The following is a 24,730-nucleotide window of genomic DNA, read 5'->3' on the forward strand; positions in this document are numbered from 1 at the left end:
GTTCACTTTCCAACATGTTTGCAATCGTATGTTTGAACCTTCCAAGGAAGGACAGAAACTAACATAACCAGAGTGCGCGCAAAGATAGGTGGGGGTTATTGTGGTTATGCCGCACAGCTCCCTGATGTATTTTTGGGTTGTGCTGCGTATGATATTGGCACAACATCCGACGTTTCATTGCACGTGCTGGGAGCTTTTTCAGGAATTCAGTTCATACCACCTCAGGGGGTACATCTCAAAACAATGCAGTTTTTTTTTGTTTCACAAGCATGATTAATCCGCAACCCGGATAATCAAACCACGGACAATTTAGAGTTGACTGAATCCCCATTACGATATACAAGTCACTGCCCTACGTTTTCTCAAAGCTGTGGTCTGGCTGACTTCTCTTAGTGTTTCATAATCTCTGCATTCATCTCAGCAACTCAAAGCACACAACATCAAATCACATCTTGACCATTCAAAGGGGGACTCCCAGTAGCAGCTGTCCCTGTGTGGTACAAGATGACTCACCACTGGCCTGATATTTGGTATTAGTCCATCAATAGGGTGTCAGTGATTGCAATGTGTAATCCAAATTAAGTAATCTCCAAATAAAAGAAGTGGTCCATGATGCCAGCACATTTACAGAGCCCCTTCACTCAACACACTTGGCTTTACTCAAAATTGTGAAAAAATTGAATGATTTAGATGGCAGGGACGTGCAAGGACGCTGGCTGATGTTGCGCCCGAAACGTCGTGATTTATTTTATTTTCTACCTACGTGACTTTACCGAAAGAACCAAAGAGTATGGATTCCTGCAGTCACGAAAGCTTCAAATCAAGAGAGATAATTTAATCAAGAGCCGAAATATCGAGAGAGAAGCGTGAGGAACCCACAACCGAACCCTGTGGAACACCGACACCGAGAGTGGAGGGCGAGGAAGCGGAGTGACTGAAGGAGATTGAAGATGTGCGTGAAGAAAAGGTGAGACTTGAGCCAAGAGAGGGGGGTGGGGTGTCAGACGTGCCGAGGTCGGAGAGTGTGAAAAGATGAGTGTTGTGATCAGCAGTGCCAAGCAGATGGGCGTGTAGTATTTAACGGTTCATACACCCCGCAGCAGCATTAACGAGGGCAACCTGCCGGGTTTCATTTGAAGCGTGAACTTCTGCAGCAAGGAGAGGGATGCGCCTACTTCTGGGAGCTGCCACCGCTCCTCTCGGCGCCCTTGGCCCCGCGTGGGCGGCCACGGCGGGCACGCGGGCCGCTCCCCCTCCCCCGGGCGGCAGGCCTGCGGGAAGCCGGCACTCCGCCTCCTCCTCCTTCCTCGCTCCCCTGTCCAACGCTGCTGCTCTTCACACCCCCCTCGGTGCACACATTCGTCACCTTTTCGGGGCTCTCAACGCCCACGTCGGGAGTAACGCTTGTCTTGTGGCTCTCGCTCGTCCTGTCGGTGCATTTCACGAGCGAGACGTCCCGATTGGAGTTGCTGCTAGCAGTCTCTGCCTGGGTAGGCACTGCGTGTGGACCACTGCCCTTCAGAGACTCTACAAAATGTCCAAGGTTCTCTTTCGCCGCAAGCAGGTCATTTGCGCGAGTGACCTCCGTGCCGCCCTTCATCCCCACACCCTCCACAGATTCACGATCATTGCCACGCACGTTCTCATCTGCGTCGCTTACGATCCCTTCGACCTCTTCACTCACCTCTTCACTAACCTCGTAAACCACATTTTCAATCTTGCCCTCAAACTCCCCTTCCACAACTCGGCCCGCGACATTTCTCTCTCCCTCCTCAATTGCCGCTTCTTCGTGAACTTCCTTCTCCCCGCTCGTCCGACTCACGGTCACAGCCTCGTTCCCCTGCATTGATGACGCATTACACCGCACGGCTGCTTTGACAGTGGAGGATATCACGCAGGCATCCCCGTTCCCTTTGTTGTCACCTACTTCTCTCTCCAGAGCCTCGCCGGCAGAACGCTGCTGTATTGTTTGGGGCTCAGCATCGTTGGGGTCAACGTCTTCAGCGCACTCCTCGGTGATGCTTTCTGCATTTGGTTTGCTCTGGCCTGGCACGATGCCCAAAAATATTTGTACCTTTTTAATCAGTGGATTATTTTGGAATAGTTTTACGTCTCCTTGTTTGTCAATAAAGAACTTCGTGTTTTCAAATGTATCTATACCCTGATGGGAAAGAAAGGGGTTTTAGAAAACAAAAAACTATTATTGAACACAAAGAATATGCAAACGTACCCACATGTGAAGAGTTGGCATGGGGAGTGTTGCATTAAAATTTATAGCATTGAAAACATTCGGTGGTGGACTAAAGTATGGTTACACCCATTTCTCCCCCGTGGGTCTGGTAAGCACGGAAGAGGAGACCTAAAGCGCTCTAGATCTCCTGCCAGGAGAGGCCCTTTCGCCATGAGTGGCGTGAGAGAGCAATTGCAGGGCTGCGACTTTACCTTGTGACCGAGACACGAGGGCGAGTGAACCGCGTGGACATTTAGGCCGTCGTGCGGTTTGGGCGTTCGCTGCCAGCCAATCGGTGCACTCGTGACTAAACTTCAACTTCTTGTTTTTCTTTCATACAGCTAATTTGGATGCAGACCAACAACTGCGATTTCACATTCAGGTGGGTCAAGCCAGATAACCGTGTCAGGAGCAGCGGAGTGTGTCATCGCTGCGATGTCTCCTTTGGATTTGTGGATCGGGGCATTGCGTTGTTATAACGTTGTACGGTCTCTGTTCTGGATGTTCACAGTCGCACGCTACTAGAGAGTTCTTATATTTCTATTTGTGCATCTGCTGCCATGGTTTGTGTGGATGCGGTTTAGGGCGAACCATGAGCTAAACTTCACTGACACCGATTGGCGATAATGGCTACTGGTTTACGAGTTGTCGTTTAACAATCGTAAAGCAAACACGTGCATAGGTATTGCCAAGTAGAAATGCTGATGACAACCACAGACAAGCATGCCCAGCAAAGACAGCCAGGCATGTGGAAAGGCTGTGCTCCAGAGTTGAGCAAACTCAGGGACAGCACTCACCCAGTGCTGTGTAATTAACGGACATAAAAAGAGTAAATCAATAACAATGTGAAAACAAATATCCACGCGGTGTAGCGCGAGCAGAAAATGTAAACATTTGCGCTTCGTAATTTGTAAATCTCAAGTGACTATTTCTTTAGCGTTAAACAAATTATTTGGTGATGCTGCGTTGTCAGTGGCGCGCAAGCATTCAACACATTCTCTAATGCCACTGCCTTAATATAAAACAATGTAAAATTGGAAATATTTCACGCAATGGCCCTTCATTGTGTACTAGATGCAATTAAAAAGGGCCACTGCCCGAAACGTCGATGATTATTTTTTTGTATGTTTGTTGAACTTATTTCGCACCGTACGTAGCCAACCGTGCGAATTGGAGGCTGCAGAGTGTCTTTGACGAATGCGTTGGCGGCTTCTTTAGCGACAAGTGTACGCGCCAATTCACTTCTCTGTGCACCCTAGCCCTCACACGTGACTGCATGGCGATGCACGCGTGGCTCTACGAATGGGTGATTGGGAATGAAAATTCTTGCCTTTTGAAACGCTTCGAAAAAGGTAGAGTGCTTCTGTTGGCCCACAATTCTCTTCGCCACGGTTACGACGCGGTTCCGCCTCTTCCGGTTGTAAGCCTACAGGCAACAACGACCAATTAAGCACGGCACCCTCTGCACAATACCAACAAAGTAAACCAGCAGACACTCCCCTCCGTCAATTTAACACGTAGGCTTTCGCGACCAATATTATTCATAATAAAGGTTTTTGGGTCAGATCGCGTTATTTATAAATGTGTCGTAACCCTCCACCACCCGACACGGCCAAACAGTAAAAAATGTGTCACGTTTTTCAAAGGACAAAATAATGCACTTCTTTAGCCCACCAGTGTGCTGAAGAGAGAATCAACAGCATTTTTAAATTTGAGTAGTACGACGTTTCGCTGATAATTACAATCAGCTTCATCGGGCAAGAATGGTGAAGCTCTCCTGTTGCTTACGGTCTTAAATAAAGTAGCATCAGGGTGACGTCATCATTTAATTCAATTCAATCTGGTGCAGTGATTCGAGGCAAGGAGGGGGAGGGTATTGTAATTATATAGATTGGTAATCATTCAATTGTTATACATTGGCATTTGTTTCCCTTAAATTTGCCTCTCCACACTAAAATCGAAGGCATTGATTGCACTTCGCATCGGCCGCACGGCCATCTGCGAGCACATTTTTTCAGGAGCATTGATTCAACATCAGCAAACTCTGAACCGGTTTCAACAATCAGTCTCTCATCAGCAGTCAGGCTCTCTTGAACCAATGCTGGAAAACTGCCCGATAATCTTTGCACTTTTTTTATGGAGAATAAAAGTAACAACATAAATAAGCAGACATCATATTACTTATATTCTCCACAATGATGCCCAATTATTCTTGTGTGTTCTGCACAACAGAATGATTGGTCAATTGCCGTCTCTCACAGTGACTGAAAGCTGCGATAGATACGATTTAGCGCACTTCTTTAATTATTATAGTTTAGGAAAAGAGATGACGGGAGAGATTTCCCAAGTCGAGCAGTGTGAGGAAATGAGCTGAAAAAGAAATGTTTTGATCTGCAGTGTGGTGACTGAGTGGGTGGGTGACTGTTATTATGACTTACAGTGTGGTGACTGAGTGAGTGAGTGACTGTTGTTGTGACTTGCAGTGTGATGACTGAGTGAGTAAGTGACTGTTATTGTGACTTGCAGTGTGATGACTGAGTGAGTGGGTGAGTGTTGTTGTGACTTGCAGTGTGATGACTGAGTGAGTAAGTGACTGTTATTGTGACTTGCAGTGTGATGACTGAGTGAGTGAGTGACTGTTATTGTGACTTGCAGTGTGATGACTGAGTGAGTGAGTGACTGTTGTTGTGACTTGCAGTGTGATGACTGAGTGAGTAAGTGACTGTTATTGTGACTTGCAGTGTGGTGACTGAGTGAGTGGGTGAGTGTTGTTGTGACTTGCAGTGTGATGACTGAGTGAGTAAGTGACTGTTATTGTGACTTGCAGTGTGATGACTGAGTGAGTGGGTGAGTGTTGTTGTGACTTGCAGTGTGATGACTGAGTGAGTAAGTGACTGTTATTGTGACTTGCAGTGTGATGACTGAGTGGGTGGGTGACTGTTATTGTGACTTGCAGTGTGATGACTGAGTGGGTGGGTGACTGTTGTTGTGACTTGCAGTGTGGTGACTGAGTGAGTGAGTGACTGTTATTGTGACTTGCAGTGTGATGACTGAGTGGGTGGGTGACTGTTGTTGTGACTTGCAGTGTGGTGACTGAGTGAGTAAGTGACTGTTATTGTGACTTGCAGTGTGATGACTGAGTGGGTGGGTGACTGTTGTTGTGACTTGCAGTGTGGTGACTGAGTGAGTGGGTGAGTGTTGTTGTGACTTGCAGTGTGATGACTGAGTGAGTGGGTGACTGTTGTTGTGACTTGCAGTGTGGTGACTGAGTGAGTAAGTGACTGTTGTTGTGACTTGCAGTGTGATGACTGAGTGGGTGGGTGACTGTTGTTGTGACTTGCAGTGTGATGACTGAGTGAGTGGGTGAGTGTTGCTGTGACTTGCAGTGCGATGACTGAGTGAGTAAGTGACTGTTATTGTGACTTGCAGTGTGGTGACTGAGTGAGTGGGTGAGTGTTGTTGTGACTTGCAGTGTGATGACTGAGTGAGTGGGTGAGTGTTGTTGTGACTTGCAGTGTGATGGGTGAACACATTGCGAAGGAGACAAAACAGTCCGGTAGACCGAATCCTCAGCATGGCTGGAGGAATCAATGATTCAAGTTAATGGGAAGAGTAACCACGGCAACTAACGACCGGTGAGCGAGTAACAGCGAGCACTGGACCATCATTCAACCCGACTGTTTCACGTTGAATCCTATACATTTCATAAAATAAACCCGAGCAGATTCCTTAAATTTCTCCCTTTGGAGAAGGTTTCTCTGACCTCTCTCCTTCTGATGTGCTCCTTCGAGTTCATGTGGCCCTGCAAACTGCTGGCGAGATACGGCACACACATGCCGCACGCGCGACACCATGAGGTGCGCAACACCTCCATGGTTTCATCCAGCTCCGCTCCAGCTGTGGGAACACGAATGCCGCAAAAGAGGTCAGAACACGAGGAGGATGTAACTCCCGAGGCTTACACGTGCAACTTAGACACGTCGGGAAACACGGCAATTATAACGGTTAATATCGCGTTCAAATTAGCGGTTGCTCCTGTGATACGACACCTATTGCTGGGTTTTGTTCTGACTTTTGTTGGATTTTCCCCAAGATGCTTGGCCTCATTTCAGTCAAAACGTCATAGAGTTTCTTGAGAACTGTTTTTGCATTTAGTTTGTTGTCCTTCCCCCACACCTCTGATTAGCACAGTTGGCTACATACGGTGCGAAAGAAGTTCAATATACATACATATCCGATAAGTACATTTGATTGTTTGAATCTGTATTCACCTTACTAGTGCGAGCTAAAACAATAATCAGCACGTTAAAACACCCGTACATGGAGCGGTGATGCGGCCTAGTGGTCACACTGCATTCGCCGCTTGTTGCAAAGGCTCATGGTTGGAATCCAGAGGCCGCCCTGTGGGTGAAGTAATCTCAATAATACTACACTCTGATTCACAATGGACGTAAAAAATTACATCACATCGTTTTTGGGCATTGTGTGCCAGTCAGGGTTCAAATTACCTGCCAATTGCTCAATTGGGATTATACAGAGCAGCAATCACCCCTCACCCCGACTGGTAAACTAATGCCGAAGGTCATTCTTGCGAATGAGACTATCCTGGTCACTCGAGTTCTCACCGGGTTGAACGAAATAAAATGTTAATTTGCTTGGTCAATTAATTACGACTAATATTTGGCCAGATCATTACGTGAACACCCATGTGTTCAGTTGGCCAGGATTTAATTTGCTCACAGCTCTTCATCAATCCACTGCTGGATGAAAGGCTCCCAAAGCCATGCCCGTCATGAGGGTTGTACGACCATACTTCACCTCACTGGCGAAGAAGGGGCCTTCGGACAGAGTTCAAATATCACTCGCCACTGATTTTAGCCGAAGGCAAGTGAACGTGCATTCTCGTGAACACGCACGGGCGACACAAACCTTTGCCTGACGCCGTAACAGATAGACTCATTGTGAGCGGCCCAAGGGCCTGTCTCCTCCTGTCGCCCACCTGCCGATTCTTCCAGCTCATCAGTGCCTGCAGGAACAGACAAATCGCAGGTTTACATCAACCACAACAAATACATTTGTAAAAAACGTAAAACGAAATTATTTTTATTTTTCTTTCATCATTCAATGTACATTTAAAATTGTTATTTTCCCACCCCCCCCTCGTGACGTTAGCTTCATCGTGGCGTGTCGCACGAAAACAAAAATACAATTCGCAACTCCACCTCGTGATAAGAGAATGGGCCCAGAAGTAGTTGTCACAGAACATCCGAAGTTACGTCAAGAGACCTCTCTCATACACACACATCTAAATTATACTCCATGGCAGAGTGTTCTTTTCTCTCGCTTAATTGTTTAATTCACTTAGATGCCAAATGAGGTACACATACAACCCTTCTCTTCTCTGTCTACTGCCAGATCAGAATTTTATTTTTCAGAATCACAATATTTATTTGTTATGAAGATTTTTTTTTACAGATGTCTAGAAGGGGCAGGGTCAGAACGTTACAACAACAATACAACAAAAAAACAATAGTACATAGTATAGGAAAGGTAAACAAATCACTTAAAATATAAACAAATGTTTAATCTTACCAGGTAAGGCACATTGAGCTATGTAGCTCTTTTTCAGAAGTGGCCTGGATATCACAAATGATAGCCCAACGAAGTGGCTTATCACGTGGACATTTATAGCAGTCAAATACTCTAAACGCATGTGGAGGGGAAAAACCAGAGGTCCCAGAGAAATATCCACACTACTACGGGGGAGAGAGAACACGCAGACTCCATAAACGAATAATCGTGTGGAGTTTGAAAAGCGCGCATTTTTTTCATTCACGCTCAAGACAGAAGCCGATTTGAGCTCACATCGAGAAAGTCAGCGATTTCCGGCCCGTCTGGGTGATCTTCGCCAAGGTCGTGCAGTGTGTGCTTGTGCATGTCGCTCTGCATGTGTGCGTCCATCTGGGAGCACTCTGGAGTCTTCACCTTGCACAGCAAGCACTTGTACATGGCACTACGGGGCACATTCACGAGTCGTGGTTGGCGACGCACGGTGCGAAAGAAGCTCAACATACAGACATACGTTGGAAACACAACGTGGTGCGGGCATTTTTAAGAAAAAAAACTGAAACACGTACACGGCCTTCCATCGCCAGGGCCCTGCTGGATGAAGGTCCCCCCCACTCCGTGTTGGATATGAGACTGTTTGACCATACTTCATCACGCTCCTAAGTGCGAGTTGGTGCAGGGGGGGGCCCCCTCCAGAATGGATATCGCTCACCAATGATTGCTGGTTATGGGCTAGGATTCGAATTGGGGTAATATAACAAAAGCACTTTTAGAACAGCCTGTTTGCCGTGTTTGCCACCGGCTCAGGTTTACTTGTGGTTGTGATTTTTGTGAAAGATTTATACAAGCTTGCACACTTTAAGCGCACCTTAAATACCCTGTGAATTGCAAGAGCAGGGGAACACCACTGGATATCATAAAGAACATCCCGAATGTAAACATAGCGCACAGCTTAACTGTAATAAATAATCGTTGCGCACATTGGCCAGACATCTTAAGCGATTCAAGATTGACACTTACAAAACGTCTCCTATGTCTTGCACCTTGTCCATGTCTGAAATAAATTAACAAACACACGTGTAAATAATAGTCAATCTTGATTTGACTAAATAATAGTCATCATGAGACCTCCTTTGCCAGTAGCAAAATATGATAATAGTTTTTTTTACCCTTTTTATCTGGCAACAAAACTGACACCTTTTTACAAGGGATCATGTTTGCATTAACCACAATACCTGCGGTCAAAATGCATGAAATGCATACATTATCAGAGTGCTGTTTTTTGTTTGCATTTTGCCCGCAGGTATTGTGGTTAATGCAAACATGATCCCTTGTAAAAAGGTGTCAGTTTTGTTGCCAGATATAAAGTGTAAAAAAACCTATTATCATAAATAATAGTCATTTTGAACATGTCCCCACCAGAAACACCTCTTCAGACACAACATGATTTGTGAGCTGTGGGGATGGCTGAATTCAATACGCTGTTTAAGACTCATTTAGGGGGTTGACTCGGCCCATAATTCCTCTGCGTTCAATAAAGGGGATACCACTTTATGTGGAAGTGAACAGTGGCGGGGACATGTGGATGAGACTCTTCTACACTATAGGAATGCGTAATCACCGTCACTGGCCCAGGACTGTAAACGGGTGATGCGCCCCACCTCAATGCTCAGTTTAGCAGGAAAATAACTTTTGACTTTTAAAAAAAGTAACTAACTGTGAATGACACTATGAGACCTCCTTTACCAGTGGCAAAATATAGTAATAGGTTTTTACCCTTTCAACTGGTACAAAAACTGACACCTTTATACAAGATTGTACACCTTTTGGTGTCATCTGGTCCAACACCAATGGAGACTAGGATCTAAGAAAAGCTGTCTCGGGTGTGGACCAATCAACGTCAAGGATAGTGCATATCATTATAATTATCAGAGTTGTTTCTTTTTTGTTTGCATTTTGACTGCTTGTGTTGTGGTTATTGCAAGCATGATCCCTTGTATAAAGGTGTCAGTTTTTGTACCAGTTGAAAGGGTAAAAACTGTGAATGACTTAAATTATCTTCCCTGAAGCACTTCCACTCATTGCCAATAGCTTATCTTCAAACCACATGAAGTTTCACTGCTAGACTGACTGCCCCGACTAGCACGGTTGGTGACGTACGGCACGCGAGAGCATTATCTCCATTATGAAGATATTTCACTGTTTTTTTAATACAACTATCATCTATTCACAAGACTGCCGTCGCAAATGCGATGGCCTTGCTTCATAGCACGTTAAAAAAATATTTCAAAAAATATTCATAGCACGTGAAAATCATTGCTATGTGCTATAGAATTATAGCAGAGGGCAATTTCCGAAAATGTTGCCGATACGTTCCCTTGCCAGGCCGCAGTGTTAGTGACGAATGTGTCGCGCTTATTAATTGCACTTGTGCACCACTGGCGACGCAGTAGCAGCAGCTGCATCGCCAAATTATTTCCCTGCCTCTACGACCTTTATTGCGCTTTCCCGTCTATCCCACTCCTATCGGCACCAGCGACTAGCAGTGCAAACTTTGTTCAAAGTAAATCAATGACAGCGAGGCCTCATTATAACATCTCCCCGCTTGTGCATTTTCCAACATCGAATGCTCCACGTTTGGAAATCCAGAGAAAGTCGCTACTGACGCAATTACCGTCAAAACCTTCCCACGAGGTAACGTTTTCCTGCATCGACCGGTCAATTTGACCGGTCTCCTGAAAAACGTCACGTTGAAGTTTCACTGCAACAATGGGGCGGCGTGGTGGCGAGATGTTAACTACTTCGATCCCGACCGTGACGCCTGTATATTATCATTTGAAGCTTTCGTGACTGCAGGAATCCATACTCTTTGGTTCTTTCGGTAAAGTCACGTCGGTATAAAATAAAATAAATCACGACATTTCGGGCGCAACACAAGCGTCCATCATCAGGTGGGAGTGGGCCTGATGGATGCTTGTGTTGCGCCCGAAATGTCGTGATTTATTTTATTTTATACCGACGTGACTTTACCGAAAGAACCAAAGAGTTTGTATATTTTTAGTGTGAATATTTTCTCCGTGGTCGCGTGGCTTTTTCTCCGGGTCCTCCGGTTTATCTCTGCACATTTATAAACATGCATTTGTAGTATATGGCTGTCATAAATTTCCAAATGATAAGCCACTTTTTCGAGCTATCGTTTGTGACCAGGTCACTTCTATATCTCAGCGGGCCTTACCTGTTAAAATAAATAGATTAGTTTAGGTATTAGTTTGTAATTCACTAATTTGAGAGCCAATGTAAAATATTTTAACATCCAAAATGAACTCCCACTAATCACGCCTCCTCTCTGGTATCTCTCTGTCTTGTGAATAAAAGACCGTTGCTCAAAACATCACCAATTATATCAATATTCTTATTGAGGCAGCAGTGCTATTGCCGGATGTATCAAGGTTGTTTGTGTGTGTTTATTACCACTGATGGTTAAAGTCTACATCCAACTTTATTGCCACTTTATTTAAATTCTTATACAAGTTACACGTGAACAGTGGGACAGGGAGCAGACAAATAAAATCAGAAATTGGGTTGAAACATTCGATATCTTCATGAAATCTGAAAGCCATCTGCATGGTGCACACTTGGCACAAACACCACGTTGGTCTTAAAAGTGTCACAATAAGTCCAACACTCACCTTGCAAAAACTCCATGATAGACACCGTTCTGCCTTCTGGGGTGGCCTTTAGGGAACACGCAGCGGCAACACAGTGAATTACTCGGGCGCCATGTGTGTGGTGATTGGTCTACATATTCAAACTAACTTTAGTGTTAAGCAACCGTGTGAACAGCTTGACAATGTGACACCAGACATGTTGCACAACACACAAAGTACAACAAGGGGTCTGGCTCTCACTGCTGTGAAGTCTAGCGGTTTGGGATGTGCGCCTGATTTTTAATCCAAAAAACCCAAAACTTCGGTCGAGATTCGAAATGTTTTGTTTCATTAAGCGGCCATTACACCTCCTCCACTTGTATGCATGTTGATCTTCTCTCAGATCAAAGTTGCCATTGCAAATGTCAGAATGGTTAGAAGATTGATTATCACGTGGCTTAATGGGGTGACGTTTGAGTGAAATATACCTGGTGAATGTGGTCATCTCTTGTTTTCAAAAATGGCAATAGCCAGTCCCTCAGATAAGAGCCCCGACTCATTCTAGATTTGAAGTTTTCGTGACTGCAAGGATCCATACTCTTAGTTTTTTTCGGTAAAGTCACGTAGGTGAAAAGAAATAAAATAAAACTAAATTAAATCACGACGTTTCGGAAGCAACACAAGCATCCGTCATCAGGTGTGACTGCTTCAGCTGGACAACCTCAATACCGAAAAAACCAAAAAGTAAAGCCCCGACTCAGTTAAATTCATTCGCATCAACATCATTGCACCCATTATTTTAAACAGCAATGGGGTTTCATTGTCTCTATCGACAGTGAAGTCATTGGTGTTGTTACAATTAGATGTGTTATGTTTCAGAACACATTTTCAAATTCATCTCCTATGAACTATAAGTTTTAGAAAAATTTTACTTTCTGTGCAATGGGAATGAGACTGTAGCGTCACGTTCACTCGAGGTTTTGTGAACATTGTGGCGGTACCTAAAGCCCCTGTGGTAATCCGGCCCTTCTTCTGCTTCTATCATGAGGTAAGGTGAATGCAGCAAGATGATACGTGTGGGTACTGAGGATAATTGGCCCCATCTACAGCAGACGGCAGGCATTACACTGGTCAACAAAAAAAATACATGTTTTTCTGGCCTGGACTTTTGCAGCTGTTTTAGACCAATTTCAGGGTGCTGATTCCAAATCGGATCTCAGATTTGCTCTATCACATCTCATTTTATGCTATCGGCATACCCCATTTTCATTGATTTTACCCGAAATTAACTCTGTCACTTATGATTGCAAGTTGTTGCGAGTCAGTGACTGCTTTAGTGTTAAAATATGGTGCTATATTTTTAGGATAGTGTGTTTATAATATCATTTTATGTAGATATCCACATTTATTTAATATTTTTCTTCTGCAGTTTTTATTGAAAATGCAATATTTGATCTCAAAAACCTGATGTGATAGACAAAAACTGATGCCAGATTTGGAATCAGCACCTCAAAATTACCTTAAAACCGTTGGAATACCTTATGCCAGAAAAAGTGTGTTGACCAGTGTTATTAATGTTACCCAAGGGGACGCTGGGAGGCTGCGGGCCTTGAGCCGTCAACTGCTGAAGTGTGACTGTGCTGGGCACAGAGATCTCTGGGATAATGTTGCATACCTGTCCAGATTTCCCCGGTGCCGAACTTGAAGACTTTATTTCTGTGTCGTTAAATTGAAATAAATAAGACAAAAAATATTAAACAATCTTTAATTCAATCAAATACTCCACGTAGTTCTATTATCATGAGGCCTTGTAGAATGGTATATACAGTTGGAAGCAGTCATGCACCATTACAGAGCCCTAAGAATTCCAGCAGACCCCAGCTTTGAAACCATGGTTCAACACTTTAAGATTAGAAAATAGAGATATTGTGAAAATGTCTAGTTCCTCACTGTTAACATATCGTTTTCACTCTGCCATACATCACAAGACGCACACGATAATAAAGTGAGTGTACAAATTCCTGCGTCAATTCTTCATCCCGGCGTGGCTCTAAATGGGTGGGTTCGCTCACCGGGTTTGAGTTTTTTTGCCTGCGAAGCCTCTCCTCGTGGGAACGTCCTCTTGAGGCTCGTGCCGGGCCTCACAGACCTCGAGGCGTTTGGATTAACCAGCTGCCGGAGATGACACATCACGTTCAAGCCAAAGCAAGTCAGAGATTTCCCTGCTCGATTTTGAGCACGCAGGCATTGCTCGCCTCCTGCTTACAGACCTGAGCCAGTTGGTGGAAACTCCACGTTGCTGTGACAGAGGAGAGTATACCCAAAGGACAACCGCTTGTTGACTTCCCCACAAAGTGGGTACTTGTTTTATCAACCTGAATTAATGATGGGCTGAGTCAACCGCCAACCGGGATTTGAAGTTGCAAGATCGTGAGCCGCCCGCGCTACCGTTGTGCCACCAGGCCGGATCCTGGTTGGCGGGCACATGAAGAGTTTGGATGATGATGCTTTTTGTAGACTCAGGGGTGCGTTCAATTGATAGAGTGCTCCAGTGCTTTTCTATTGACTAAAACTACACCAAGTTATATTTAGTTTACAAGGTAAGGCCCACTGGAGCTATACAGCTCTTTTTGTAGAAGCGATAGAAGACACTGTTGTTTTTTGGTACATATATGCAAGGCAAACAAAGGATTTTTTGTTCCAAGTCCAGCGTAAATAACAATTAAAAAGGACATTACTTACATTGCTTGCAATGGCTGCAGATGAACTGGGTGGCTTTGGAGGTGCTGCAGACATGCTCGCCTTCTGCCCAGATGCTGGGCTGGCACTCTTGCCTGCTTCATTGCCTTTTGATAGTGGATGGGTCTGCCGACCACCACCACCACCCGAGGTGCAATTACCTCTTTGCAGAGTGCCAACACTTGTGCCCGCTGCAGCATACGAGGCTTTCTTCGATTCCACAGCAGCAGTATTCTTGGAGGCCTTTCTTTGTTGGCCTCCAAGTTTATTTTGACCTTCAGCTTTCACGCTACTCGTTTGTGTGACTGGCCGTAACTGGCCTGGCCGATTTACTATCCCAGTTGGATAAAATACGACGCTTCGGTTTTTTGAATGACCACCAAAACCTGACCTGTTTGTCAAACCTCCATGGCCTGGCTTATTATAAGGACCTCGAAAACCTGGTATGTTTGGACCTCCAAAGATAGGCCTGTCATCTTGACATTCAAAGCCTGGCCTGTTGTTCATGCTTCCAAAATCAGCCCTGCTACCCGGACCCCTATATTGGGGCCAGTTTCCTGGCCCATGAAATTCTTGCATATGGGCAGGTCTTCGATTCTGGCCCGGCCATCCAAAGCCTCTCCGGTCAGACGGCTCTTGCTGAACAGGTGCATTGTAATGCATATCGTAGTCATTCCTTCGACTTTGTAGGTCATATTGTCCACCTGGAGGTGAGTTATGGCCACCATGCTGAGGCCCTCTCAATCTTCTTCTGCCTTGATGGTCCAAAAACTCCGATTTATTGTAGCCTAGGTTATCAGCGTCTTGCCTGGAGTCAAAAGACTCACGATAGCCATACCTGAAAACCAAGAGTCACATTTAAAAAAGGTATAACCTTTTACAGCAAATGAGCATTTAAATAGGTAAACTAACGTGAATGCATAAATCCTACAATATTTAATAGCAGCTTCAAAATCAGTCCAAACACCATAAAATACCTTTACACAAAATATACAATTCTTGCCGTTGCTTCTGCTTCTTACAGACTCAACACAAGGAGGCTTATGTTGGGAATTGCTTGTTGTAAATCTGTTTTCCAATCTGGTATGAAGAAGCATCACTTTCCTCTTTGAATAAATCTTCACTGGTACGATTGAAGGAAACAACCACCGGTACAAGATTTAGATTGTCCACATCAAAGTAAAGGAAACAATAGCAAAACCAACACTGGGCAGTTTCCGTCTTTACTTGGTTCCAAAGAACAGAGTAGTTGGTTGGTGAGTTTTTGTGCCGAAGCATTTGGCATGGATGGCACTACTCCATAGCAAGCCTCTGAATCGATGCCTGGCATAGTCATCAAATGGGTCAATAAAACATTTTAAATCACGTGTTTAATTGGTCTGCACTTTCAGCGTCTAACCAGAGAGAGTGGAGACTTTGTTGGCATTCCAGTCACCTACTCCAGTCAAACGAATTATTTTAACTGGAGGAGGATGTGCCCCTACAGCCAGAAGGCTTGAAACTTTCACTGCAAATCTTGGGGATCAAGTGTCAACCTCACAACTGCTGCGGGATCTCTACCTCCTTGACATTGTGGTGGTTGCTGCCTATTGAGGTGGATTTTCTAATGTCCGAACATGCGGTACTTTCCACACTTCACCGTAAAATGGATAGTGATGTGTTTTTTTTCCATCAGCCATTGTTTTTCGGGATCTGGTCGAAGGCAGCGTTGCTAAAACGTGGAGACACCAAACGGCACCACACACAATGACCACTTCAATAGACAATTTATTTAATTTAATCCAGTGTCGTCTTCTTCTTCCAAGCGTTTGTCCCACTCGTGGGGTCCGCTGTACTTGCCAACCTTCTCCATGCTGCCCTGTCCTGCACCATCTCTCTTTCCGCTCCTCGGGCCACCATTCAATCCGGCGTACAGATTCCAATCCCAATCTTTGAAGAAACATTTTCTTCTTAAAGGCTTTTCATAAAAAAAAGCATAATTTAGATGTTTGCCGCATACCATACCATATACGCAAACCAAATAACTGCTGATCGTAATGAGCCACCGATTTCTTCATGTGCCCAATGAATAATAATCACTGCCAACATTTTCTTTATCCTGGTTGGTTTTTCATGTCTCTTAACATTCATGTCCATAACTAAAAAATGTACAGCTCTTTCTTTGTTATGGTTCTCCACACTGTGCCCTTCATGGAATTTGCTTTGCACATACTTCACCACACCGGTGAGCGCAAGTTGCAGATGAGGTTGGGGGGTGAGGGCGGGGTGGAACCCGTTTAGGTATCACTCGCCACTGATGAAATCCATGGCAGGGAATTCAAATCAGATCACCAGGGTTTCATAGGGCAGCGTGCTAACCACTGCGGCGCCGCACCAATATATTTAAATACAAATATTACTTGAATCTCCTTGAATATTTGTGAATGGGAAAGTTCCACAAGAAAATGGCAAATATTTTTTTTAAACCTCCATTTCTGATATGAGCAACAAAGTTATGGAAAGAGCGCACCGACACAAAAGCCACACTTCTGTCTTGGAGCAACTGAGACGTGAACATTTCTGGACATTTTTTGGAACTAAATAGCTATACGCATTCTGTCCTTTGTGTCCAAGGATGACCCTGCTGACGGACAGCGTGCCGTGTGCTACTGTGCCTGTGTAGGCCCATGTCTGAGTGGCAGTCCTATGTTGGAGGTCAAAGAATGCACCCCAACTGCTACCAGTTGTCTTGTCTTTTGTGTGCCGCTGGATCGGAGATGAGCAGGGCGAGAGCGTGGGAGCCGCTACGCGAACCATCGTCGCTGTAAACGACTCGCGGAGTGGCGAGCAGAGAATTGTTCACTCTGCATCGGTTTCAGATCTTTGTGTCCTTTAAAAAAAAATGTACGATCATATTTTGATAAAATCTCTACGGGAATTTTCTTCTCATTTTCAAATCTTCATTGTGTCATCATGTGCCATCAAAATTTAAATACGTTAGTTTATTATATTTCTTTTGATATCTCACACACAAGTATTAAAGGGCATTTTTTTCTAAACTGTTAATGAGTATGCACGGAGCGACTCCTGTGAACATTTCCTGTGACCTGCTCTGAAAAGAGGAACACGTTTTTGTCTCACAAACATCAAAGTGTTGTCTGCATCAGGCACAGAGCCCTGTGAGCTTCATTCGTTTTAGCGCTGTCGTGTGGATTACAGAGGTCTTTATAAATCCAACGGCAGTACTGTGGTGTTCAACACTTCTGATAGAATCAGTAATCCTTCTTTATTTTTGTAAATCGCTGTAAACCTTCTTGTACAACTTCCTTATTTTAAACAGAAGTGGACTGTATCAGCATTATAAAAAAGGCCTTACCCTTTTTGGCATATATAACACTCTCTGCATTGCGTTCTCTGCATCACCACAAGAATGCGTAGTTAATGCAGGCTTGCTGCCTTGTAATATATCTATTTGTTGTTTGAATATCTAATACCGGTAGTAATGCCAGAAAGGGTAAAGTATGGTTTTTTTATTTCGATTTGAAGCTTTCGTGACTGCAGAGATTCATATTCTTGGTTCTTTCGGTAAAGTCACGTAGAAGGGAAATAAAATAATAAAAATAAAACATCATAAAATAAATATCTTTATACCGTTTGATTATTTATTAGAAAAATTGAAATTATTTTATTATTTCCCTTCTACGTGACTTTACCGAAAGAACCAAGAATATGTTTTTTTAATGTAAATTGACAATCTGTTTGGTTAAAATTCACAACCCTTCCAAACATGGCAAGCACCGCAACATAAAAACATAATGAAATTACATTCTACAAAGCACGGTGACCCACGGCCATGTCAAAAAAACATGCGGAGGCAAACAGTCCGTAGCGCCTAATGTGAATAGGCATTTGTTGACATTTAAGCTGCGACTCTCACACAAACTATTTATTAAGACGCACTTTTTCTACACAAACCTAAGGGTGCCACTCAATATGCAGATGTAAAAAGGAAGTTTAAGTTTTATGGAATCAGACCCTCCTCCTCAATGTGTTACCTTTAATGGGAAAAGTCAACGGCTGAGAATCTCGCTGTTGTATGTTCACATTTCCAGGTGGCTCAGGATTTGCCTCTTCCTCTTAGCTGCCTCTATGCCGACCCTCTGACTCAATGGCATTGACGGTAATTCACCGTTCAGCTCCGTTGAGCACCCAGTAAATATCGAGGGACTGTCTTTAAAACTTGTGTAATGACGACTGGGACCCAATTGTCTTGGGATGGTTTCTTTATTGAACACGAACACTTGAACAGGCAGAGACCCCATTCCAGGCAGCCCCAAGCCTCCTGCCAATTCATTCTCCTTATTTTCGGTGCGTAGCCACGCCCCTGTCCCGTGGCCTATTCTCGAACCTGCACGCTGGCGCTAGACCACTCGTTCGACTCCTGTCCTCTTACGTCACCTGGCCACACCCCTATTCTCGATCATTCCCATAGCCACCAGTCCATTCGCACTACAAGCTGACTCCCCCGTCATTACTTCCCGTGGCCACCAGTCCATTCGCACTGCACGCTGACTCCCCTGTCATTACTTCCCGTGGCCACAAGTCCATTCGGACTACAAGCTGACTCCCCCGTCATTACTTCCTGTGGCAACAAGTCCATTCGCACTACAAGCTGACTCCCCCGTCATTACTTCCCGTGGCCACAAGTCCATTCGCACTACAAGCTGATTCCCCTGTCATTACTTCCCGTGGCCACCAGTCCATTCACACTGCAAGCTGACTCCCCTGTCATTACTTCCCGTGGCCACCAGTCCATTCGCACTGCACGCTGACTCCCCTGTCATTACTTCCCGTGGCCACTAGTCCATTCGCACTACAAGCCGACTCCCCTGTCATTACTTCCTGTGGCCACTAGTCCATTCGCACTACAAGCTGGCTCCCCTGTCATTACTACCCGTGGCCACTAGTGCATTCCCACCGTAGGTTGACTCTCCTGTCATTACACTTGCATCGCTTCAGTTTAACAGGGAAATGAAGACCAGGAGACGTGAACTTGACAATAACCAATTTGGATTTTGAACGGCACCCTAAAAAACAGTGATGTTTAAATACTTCAAATAATAAACAATACTTGAGCATACAAATCTAGCAAAGAAGGATGCTAATTTCCAAAGTAATAAATGTTAACAAGAATATAAGATCGATATTTGATGTAAAAAACACAAATGTGGCATTTTCATTGTAAATACAAAGCGGTGATTTTCATCTTGTAATATTCTAGGACAAGCAAGTTTTTGCAAGCTAAATGTTTTTTTTACGACGAGTGTATTTGTTTCGGCACTTACCCTTGGTCTTGTGGGCCCGTGTCCCGAAATTCTCCACCTGTACGGACAAAGAGCATTCACTTGCCAGTGACTAACCAAAGTTTTAAAAGTTTAATTTATTAGGTACTAGCTTTACGACCCGGCTACGCCCGGGACTTAATTCACCACGCCCGGCCACCTTTGTCTCCCCAGTGGCGATGTTCACACACCACAGCAGTTAATTGTTTGAGGCTGAGTCGACCTAGGGGAGGCCCAGGACCAGTTAAAATAATCGTCACCGGTGGTGGCCGTGAGCGGGAATCGAACTCAGGTCGCCGGGTTCGTAGCGTGGCGCACTAACCACTACACTACAATGCATTACGCTTCCACATGCGCGGGTCATGTGACAGATTTGACGTCACAGCTCACTTGCTGTGCAAAATATATGCATTATTGAGCTCCCCCCTCCCAAAAAAAAAGAACAAAAGTGTATTTTTATAATTTGTGCATGGTGTACAGTCTGGAAAGTACCCACATGACAAATTTCCAGTTTGTTGCATGTCGAGAAGTACGCGAAACATTTTGAACAGACACACATATTCACAACTTTGCCTTTTAAATTTCAATTTAAAGCTTTCGTGACTGCAGGGATTCATCTTCTTGGTTCTTTCGGTAAAGTCACGTGACTTTACCGAAAGAACCAAGAAGATGAACTTTGCCTTTTATATATATGGAGATAACCCTGTGAGCCATGCGGCTCTAGAGTCGGGTGCAACCGCAACAAACAAAACATGAACAGAGAACATCTTAAAGCGACGACGCGCAACAGAATCATCCTGGATAAACCAGCAAATATTCCAAAAAAACAACAACACCGTATTACAACGCTGTGTGCAAAAATCCCCAGAAACTAACCATAAAGCCATAGACAAGTGATAACATTTCAACACTATGTATATATCTACATAATATATATGTACATAACGTGATTGTGTATATACATAACATGATTGTGTACGTATATACACGTACCAAAATGTAAGTAGATATATAAACATTTGGGTTGACCCATCATCCTTCTGGGGTGTATAACACAAGTACCACATTGTGTAGGAATGAGGAATGACCACCAGTAGCTCAGGGCTGTTACTAGGAGATGCGCACCAATGTCTCAATGCTTATTTGGGCAGGAAATCATTTTGACTTTTCTTAACACGTTTTCATCATATCAGCAGCAACAGCATTTGTCTCCTACTGGATCAAGGCTTCCCCAAACTGTCTCCATCATCATCATCACAATCAGCTGTGATGAAGATGACTGGCTGATCTCACATCAGATCTGGCCTCACTATGGACACTGAGATTTGTGAATGAGAAGTGTCACATCTGCATGTAATTAACGTGCAAGATAAACACAGAAAAGCGTAGAAGACCATTCTGGCTGTTGTTATTAATGATTAAATGTATATTTCGCCTTTCATCAAGAATCTCGGAGCGAGCGCTGTACAAGACTCAGTCGCAGACACTTGGCCTAACAATAACTCGTGAAAGTAAAAAAGAAGAAACAGCTAAATAATCTAAATAGTATCTAAATAGATTTCAAGACGTGCCATTGTTGTTGTCGTACGGCCTTCTATCAATCGCTCTGACTTGACAGAACAAAACATTTCAGATGTCAAAAAAGTCATACCAGGGTGATCGGCTGGATGATCAGACTTGATGATCTTGATCATCGTTGTCAGAAGGCTGGCTGCGGTGCTGTAGGTTTCACGTTGGTCGTCTGGCGGCTCCACTTCCTCTGCACCACAAAAAAATCAACAAATATGGAAAAAGACAGCAGCACCCAACTCGCGCTCAGCTTCCATAATTTTACACTTACAGAATGGCCAGCATGCAATTTACACGAGCTGCAAATCGCTTAATCCATGCATAATCACAATGCGTATATTCTGAGTAAACAAGCACTGTTCATTTATGAATCGGTAAATCGGTAAAACTGGTGTACGTCGAGTTGGGATGTCCTCCCGAATCCCATATTTATCTTTAACGCCTATAAAAAAAGTCTGAAACTCATCCCTCATATGTTGAACTTCTTTGGCAGCGTATGTAGCCAACCGTGCTAATTGGAGGCGCGTGGGAAGGGCAACAGTGCAACGTTGCATATCCGACCATCACACACCCACACTGACCAATGCAGCGCACCATTGACGCACGGTGTAACCATCAACTTTGATAGCTGATGTTTTTGCATTTCTCACACTGGGCACATCACAGACCAACACTGGTCACACTGAACATAACTCGAGGCAGTAACACCTCTACCGGCTACACGCACAGCCGATCACTCGGCGGGGTCCCCCCTCTCGTCTACGCCGCTGGCTGGCGACGACGGCGATGGAACCCACGCAGGAGATCTTCCACGTGGCCGGGCGACGGAGAGAGATGTCGGTGAACAGCGACGCAGCCAGGACTCAGGCCCCCACACACGAGCTCCGGGTCCGCCCCCCCCCCCTTACATCCCCCCAGGCCCCGCCCCCCCTTACATCCCCCCCAGGTGTGGCTAAGCCCCGCCCCCCCCTTACACCCCCCCAGGCGTGGCTGGGCCCCGCCTCTGGCCACGCCCTCTCGTGGAACCTTCGAGCAGGTTCCCGGAGTATCTCGGCTCGCCCCGCCTGTTTCCTTTGCCCCAGGTATGCCTCCTTCCCTGATTGGCTGTTACCTCTGTGCCTGTACCCGCGATTGCCTTCCCAGGCCAGTGGGTGTCACTTGGTCATGTCAGCAGGTGTCACCCTGTCATTACACACGTACTTGGTGTTCTGAGAAGTAACACCGGCAGATTGCCACCACTGAACTGTGTCATTTACCCACACGGCATTAATGAGAACCACAAACTTTTGGAATACATTTCTGCCCAAACCCTCAATGACTCGTGGAAGTTCGACTGTATTACAAACACCGCGGAGACATCAAGGTCTCGTACCTGTGCCAAACCATAACGTGTACCCGTGTTCTTGTACAGGGACATTGGGTTTGCAGGTCAATATGGCGTGCAGCCATTTCAATACGGGCAAAAATAACATAATTTTTGTGTCTATTTGTTTGTGTTTCTCCCTTGTGATGGGACTTTGAAGGATGAACGTTGATATTTATAAGGGCACGGGGTGACCAATAAGGTCTGAATTGGTCTGTAAACACATTCCTGCGGAGGGAGCTGGTAGGAATGTTGAGTTGCTCGGTCAATGGCCAGGGTCAACGGCGGCGTGGTGTATTCCGCAAATATGGCCGACTGTGAGGGCGAGCACAAGCCGGCGTGAGTAGGTTAAACGTTGAGTTGTATAAGGGCACCACGGGGTGGCCAGCCCCTCCCACCCCCACCCAGCCCCACCCTCCCTACCCAGCCGCTCCCCACCCAGCCCCTCCCCACCCTCCCCTCTCCACCCAGCCCCACCCCTCCCATTTTTGGATGCACGACGGACGGACACAATAATCCCCTGTGGGCTGGTGTAACCAGGAGGTTCCTACCAGTATAACGGGTTGACAAGTATGAGGTCGTACCTCGGTACACGTCTTGGTGATGACCCCTCGAGCCAGTGTCTCTGTAACCATAATCATCACGTCTTGAAATGTAATTGCCACCGAAGGAATCTAGAAGGGCAAAAATGTGGACATTAATTTAAACTCAGCAGTCATAATACTTCCATGCAGAGTAGAAACAATTGTTGCTTCTTAATTTTTGTTACCCTTCATTTGAGCCATTCACATTTTGATGCGAATGCACAGGATATAATGTGGGTGTACATAAACCTTCTCATGCGCAATCAAAGAACTTAGACATTAACGCTGCGCATCAAAAACAGCAATGGACTCTTCATAAATTGTAGCTCCATGGACTGACTACACAACGAGATGAATGCTGTACCTGAAGCTTGATCTCAATCCATTGAATGCATGCGTTACCATACAATGCAAACTTCAAAATATACAGCAGGCGTCAGGGTCGGGATCGAACCCACGACCTCCTGTACACCAGGCGAGGGAGTTAACATCTCCTAGCCACCGTGATGATGAGAGACACGCAAACTCCAAATACACAGCAGGCGTCAGGGTCGAACACACGACCTCCTGTACACCAGGCGAGGGAGTTAACATTTCCTAGCCACCGTGATGATGAGAGAGACACGCAAACTCCAAATACACAGCAGGCGTCAGGGTCGAACACACGACCTCCTGTGCACCAGGCGAGGTAGTTAACATCTCCTAGCCATCGCGAGGCTCGGGGTGTCACTGTGTATTGTCCAGACCGCTGCTACGGCTGGCTTGAGAGTGTTGTAACACGGTATGATAACACGGTATGATAAACAAGGCGCGAGATGGATGGATGTGGCGCAGGCAGCTTCAGCGGTATAGAAGCGAGCGAGCGCCTTGTGGGGACCACGGCCTCGTAGCTCCACACACCACGGGAGTCCGTGTGGCGTGAGTGTGTGGTGAGTCTGAGGGGGGTGGTGCTGGTGGTGGTGGCTGCTGGTGGTGGTGCTGGTGGCTGCTGGTGGTGGCTGCTGCTGGTGGTGGCTGGTGGTGGCTGGTGGTGGTGGCTGGTGGCTGGTGGTGGCTGGTGGTGGCTGGTGGTGTCCAGGCGGTCGTCTTACCGCGGTGCTCACGCGCCATCTCCGCTCCGGGCGCTTTGAGGAAAAAGTGCGGAAGCTGGCGTCGTTTCGTCACCACGTCCCGCCGAAGTCATCGCGCGGAAACAATGGCGTCATCGCGCGGAAACGATGGCGTCATCGCGCGGAAACGATGGCGTCATCGCGCGGAAACAATGGCGTCATCGCGCGGAAACGATGGCGTCATCGCGCGGGACGACAAAGAAGAATGATGACGTAATGATCTGCCAGTGTACAGGGTGTCCAGATGTATTGTGACCCTAAATTATTTTACCACCCCCCCCCTAACACTGCCCACAAATGCTAAGCTTAGCGAAGTGGCTTTTTATCAAGTGGAAATATACAGCAGCCAAATACTCTAAACGCGTGATGTTGTTTATAAATGTGGAGGGAAAACCTGGAGCTCCACGCGACCACGAGGAGAGAGACGCAAACGCCAAACACACAGCAGGCGACAGGGTCAGGGTCGGACCCAAATTGATATTAGTTTACAGGCCATTGTAAATGTGCAAACTAACAACATGCACATGATTATGCCAGGAGATTCCCATCCGTATTCACACCGAAGCGAGCAATGATGCATATTCCTATTTAGGTTTAAGT

The 24,730-nt window shown here is 45.5% G+C and overlaps 1 protein-coding gene across 3 annotated transcripts; it reads right to left on the minus strand.

Annotated features, from left to right (window-relative positions):
• Nucleotides 1–1,027: 1,027 nt before the first annotated feature.
• Nucleotides 1,028–24,230, minus strand: LOC144734086 (uncharacterized). Of its 3 annotated transcripts, none has more exons than XM_078616150.1 (14): nucleotides 24,113–24,230; nucleotides 23,022–23,111; nucleotides 21,157–21,264; nucleotides 19,509–19,545; nucleotides 14,188–15,022; nucleotides 13,518–13,617; nucleotides 13,121–13,161; nucleotides 11,488–11,533; nucleotides 8,819–8,852; nucleotides 8,096–8,243; nucleotides 7,160–7,256; nucleotides 5,994–6,127; nucleotides 3,561–3,656; nucleotides 1,028–2,161 (listed from the first exon to the last, which is right to left on the minus strand). In XM_078616150.1, exons 1-14 carry the CDS (start codon nucleotides 24,129–24,131, stop codon nucleotides 1,172–1,174), a joined length of 2,775 nt encoding a protein of 924 aa, XP_078472276.1. In that variant the 5' UTR covers nucleotides 24,132–24,230; the 3' UTR covers nucleotides 1,028–1,171. The 3 variants fall into 3 exon arrangements, with proteins under 3 accessions (XP_078472276.1, XP_078472275.1, XP_078472277.1); XM_078616149.1 differs by having other exon boundaries at nucleotides 22,989–23,111; XM_078616151.1 differs by lacking the exon at nucleotides 14,188–15,022.
• Between the last annotated feature and the right edge of the window lie 500 nt (nucleotides 24,231–24,730).

Source organism: Lampetra planeri, chromosome 49 (assembly GCF_965212315.1).
Source record: "Lampetra planeri chromosome 49, kcLamPlan1.2.h2, whole genome shotgun sequence".
NCBI classification, from domain to species: Eukaryota; Metazoa; Chordata; class Hyperoartia; order Petromyzontiformes; family Petromyzontidae; genus Lampetra; species Lampetra planeri.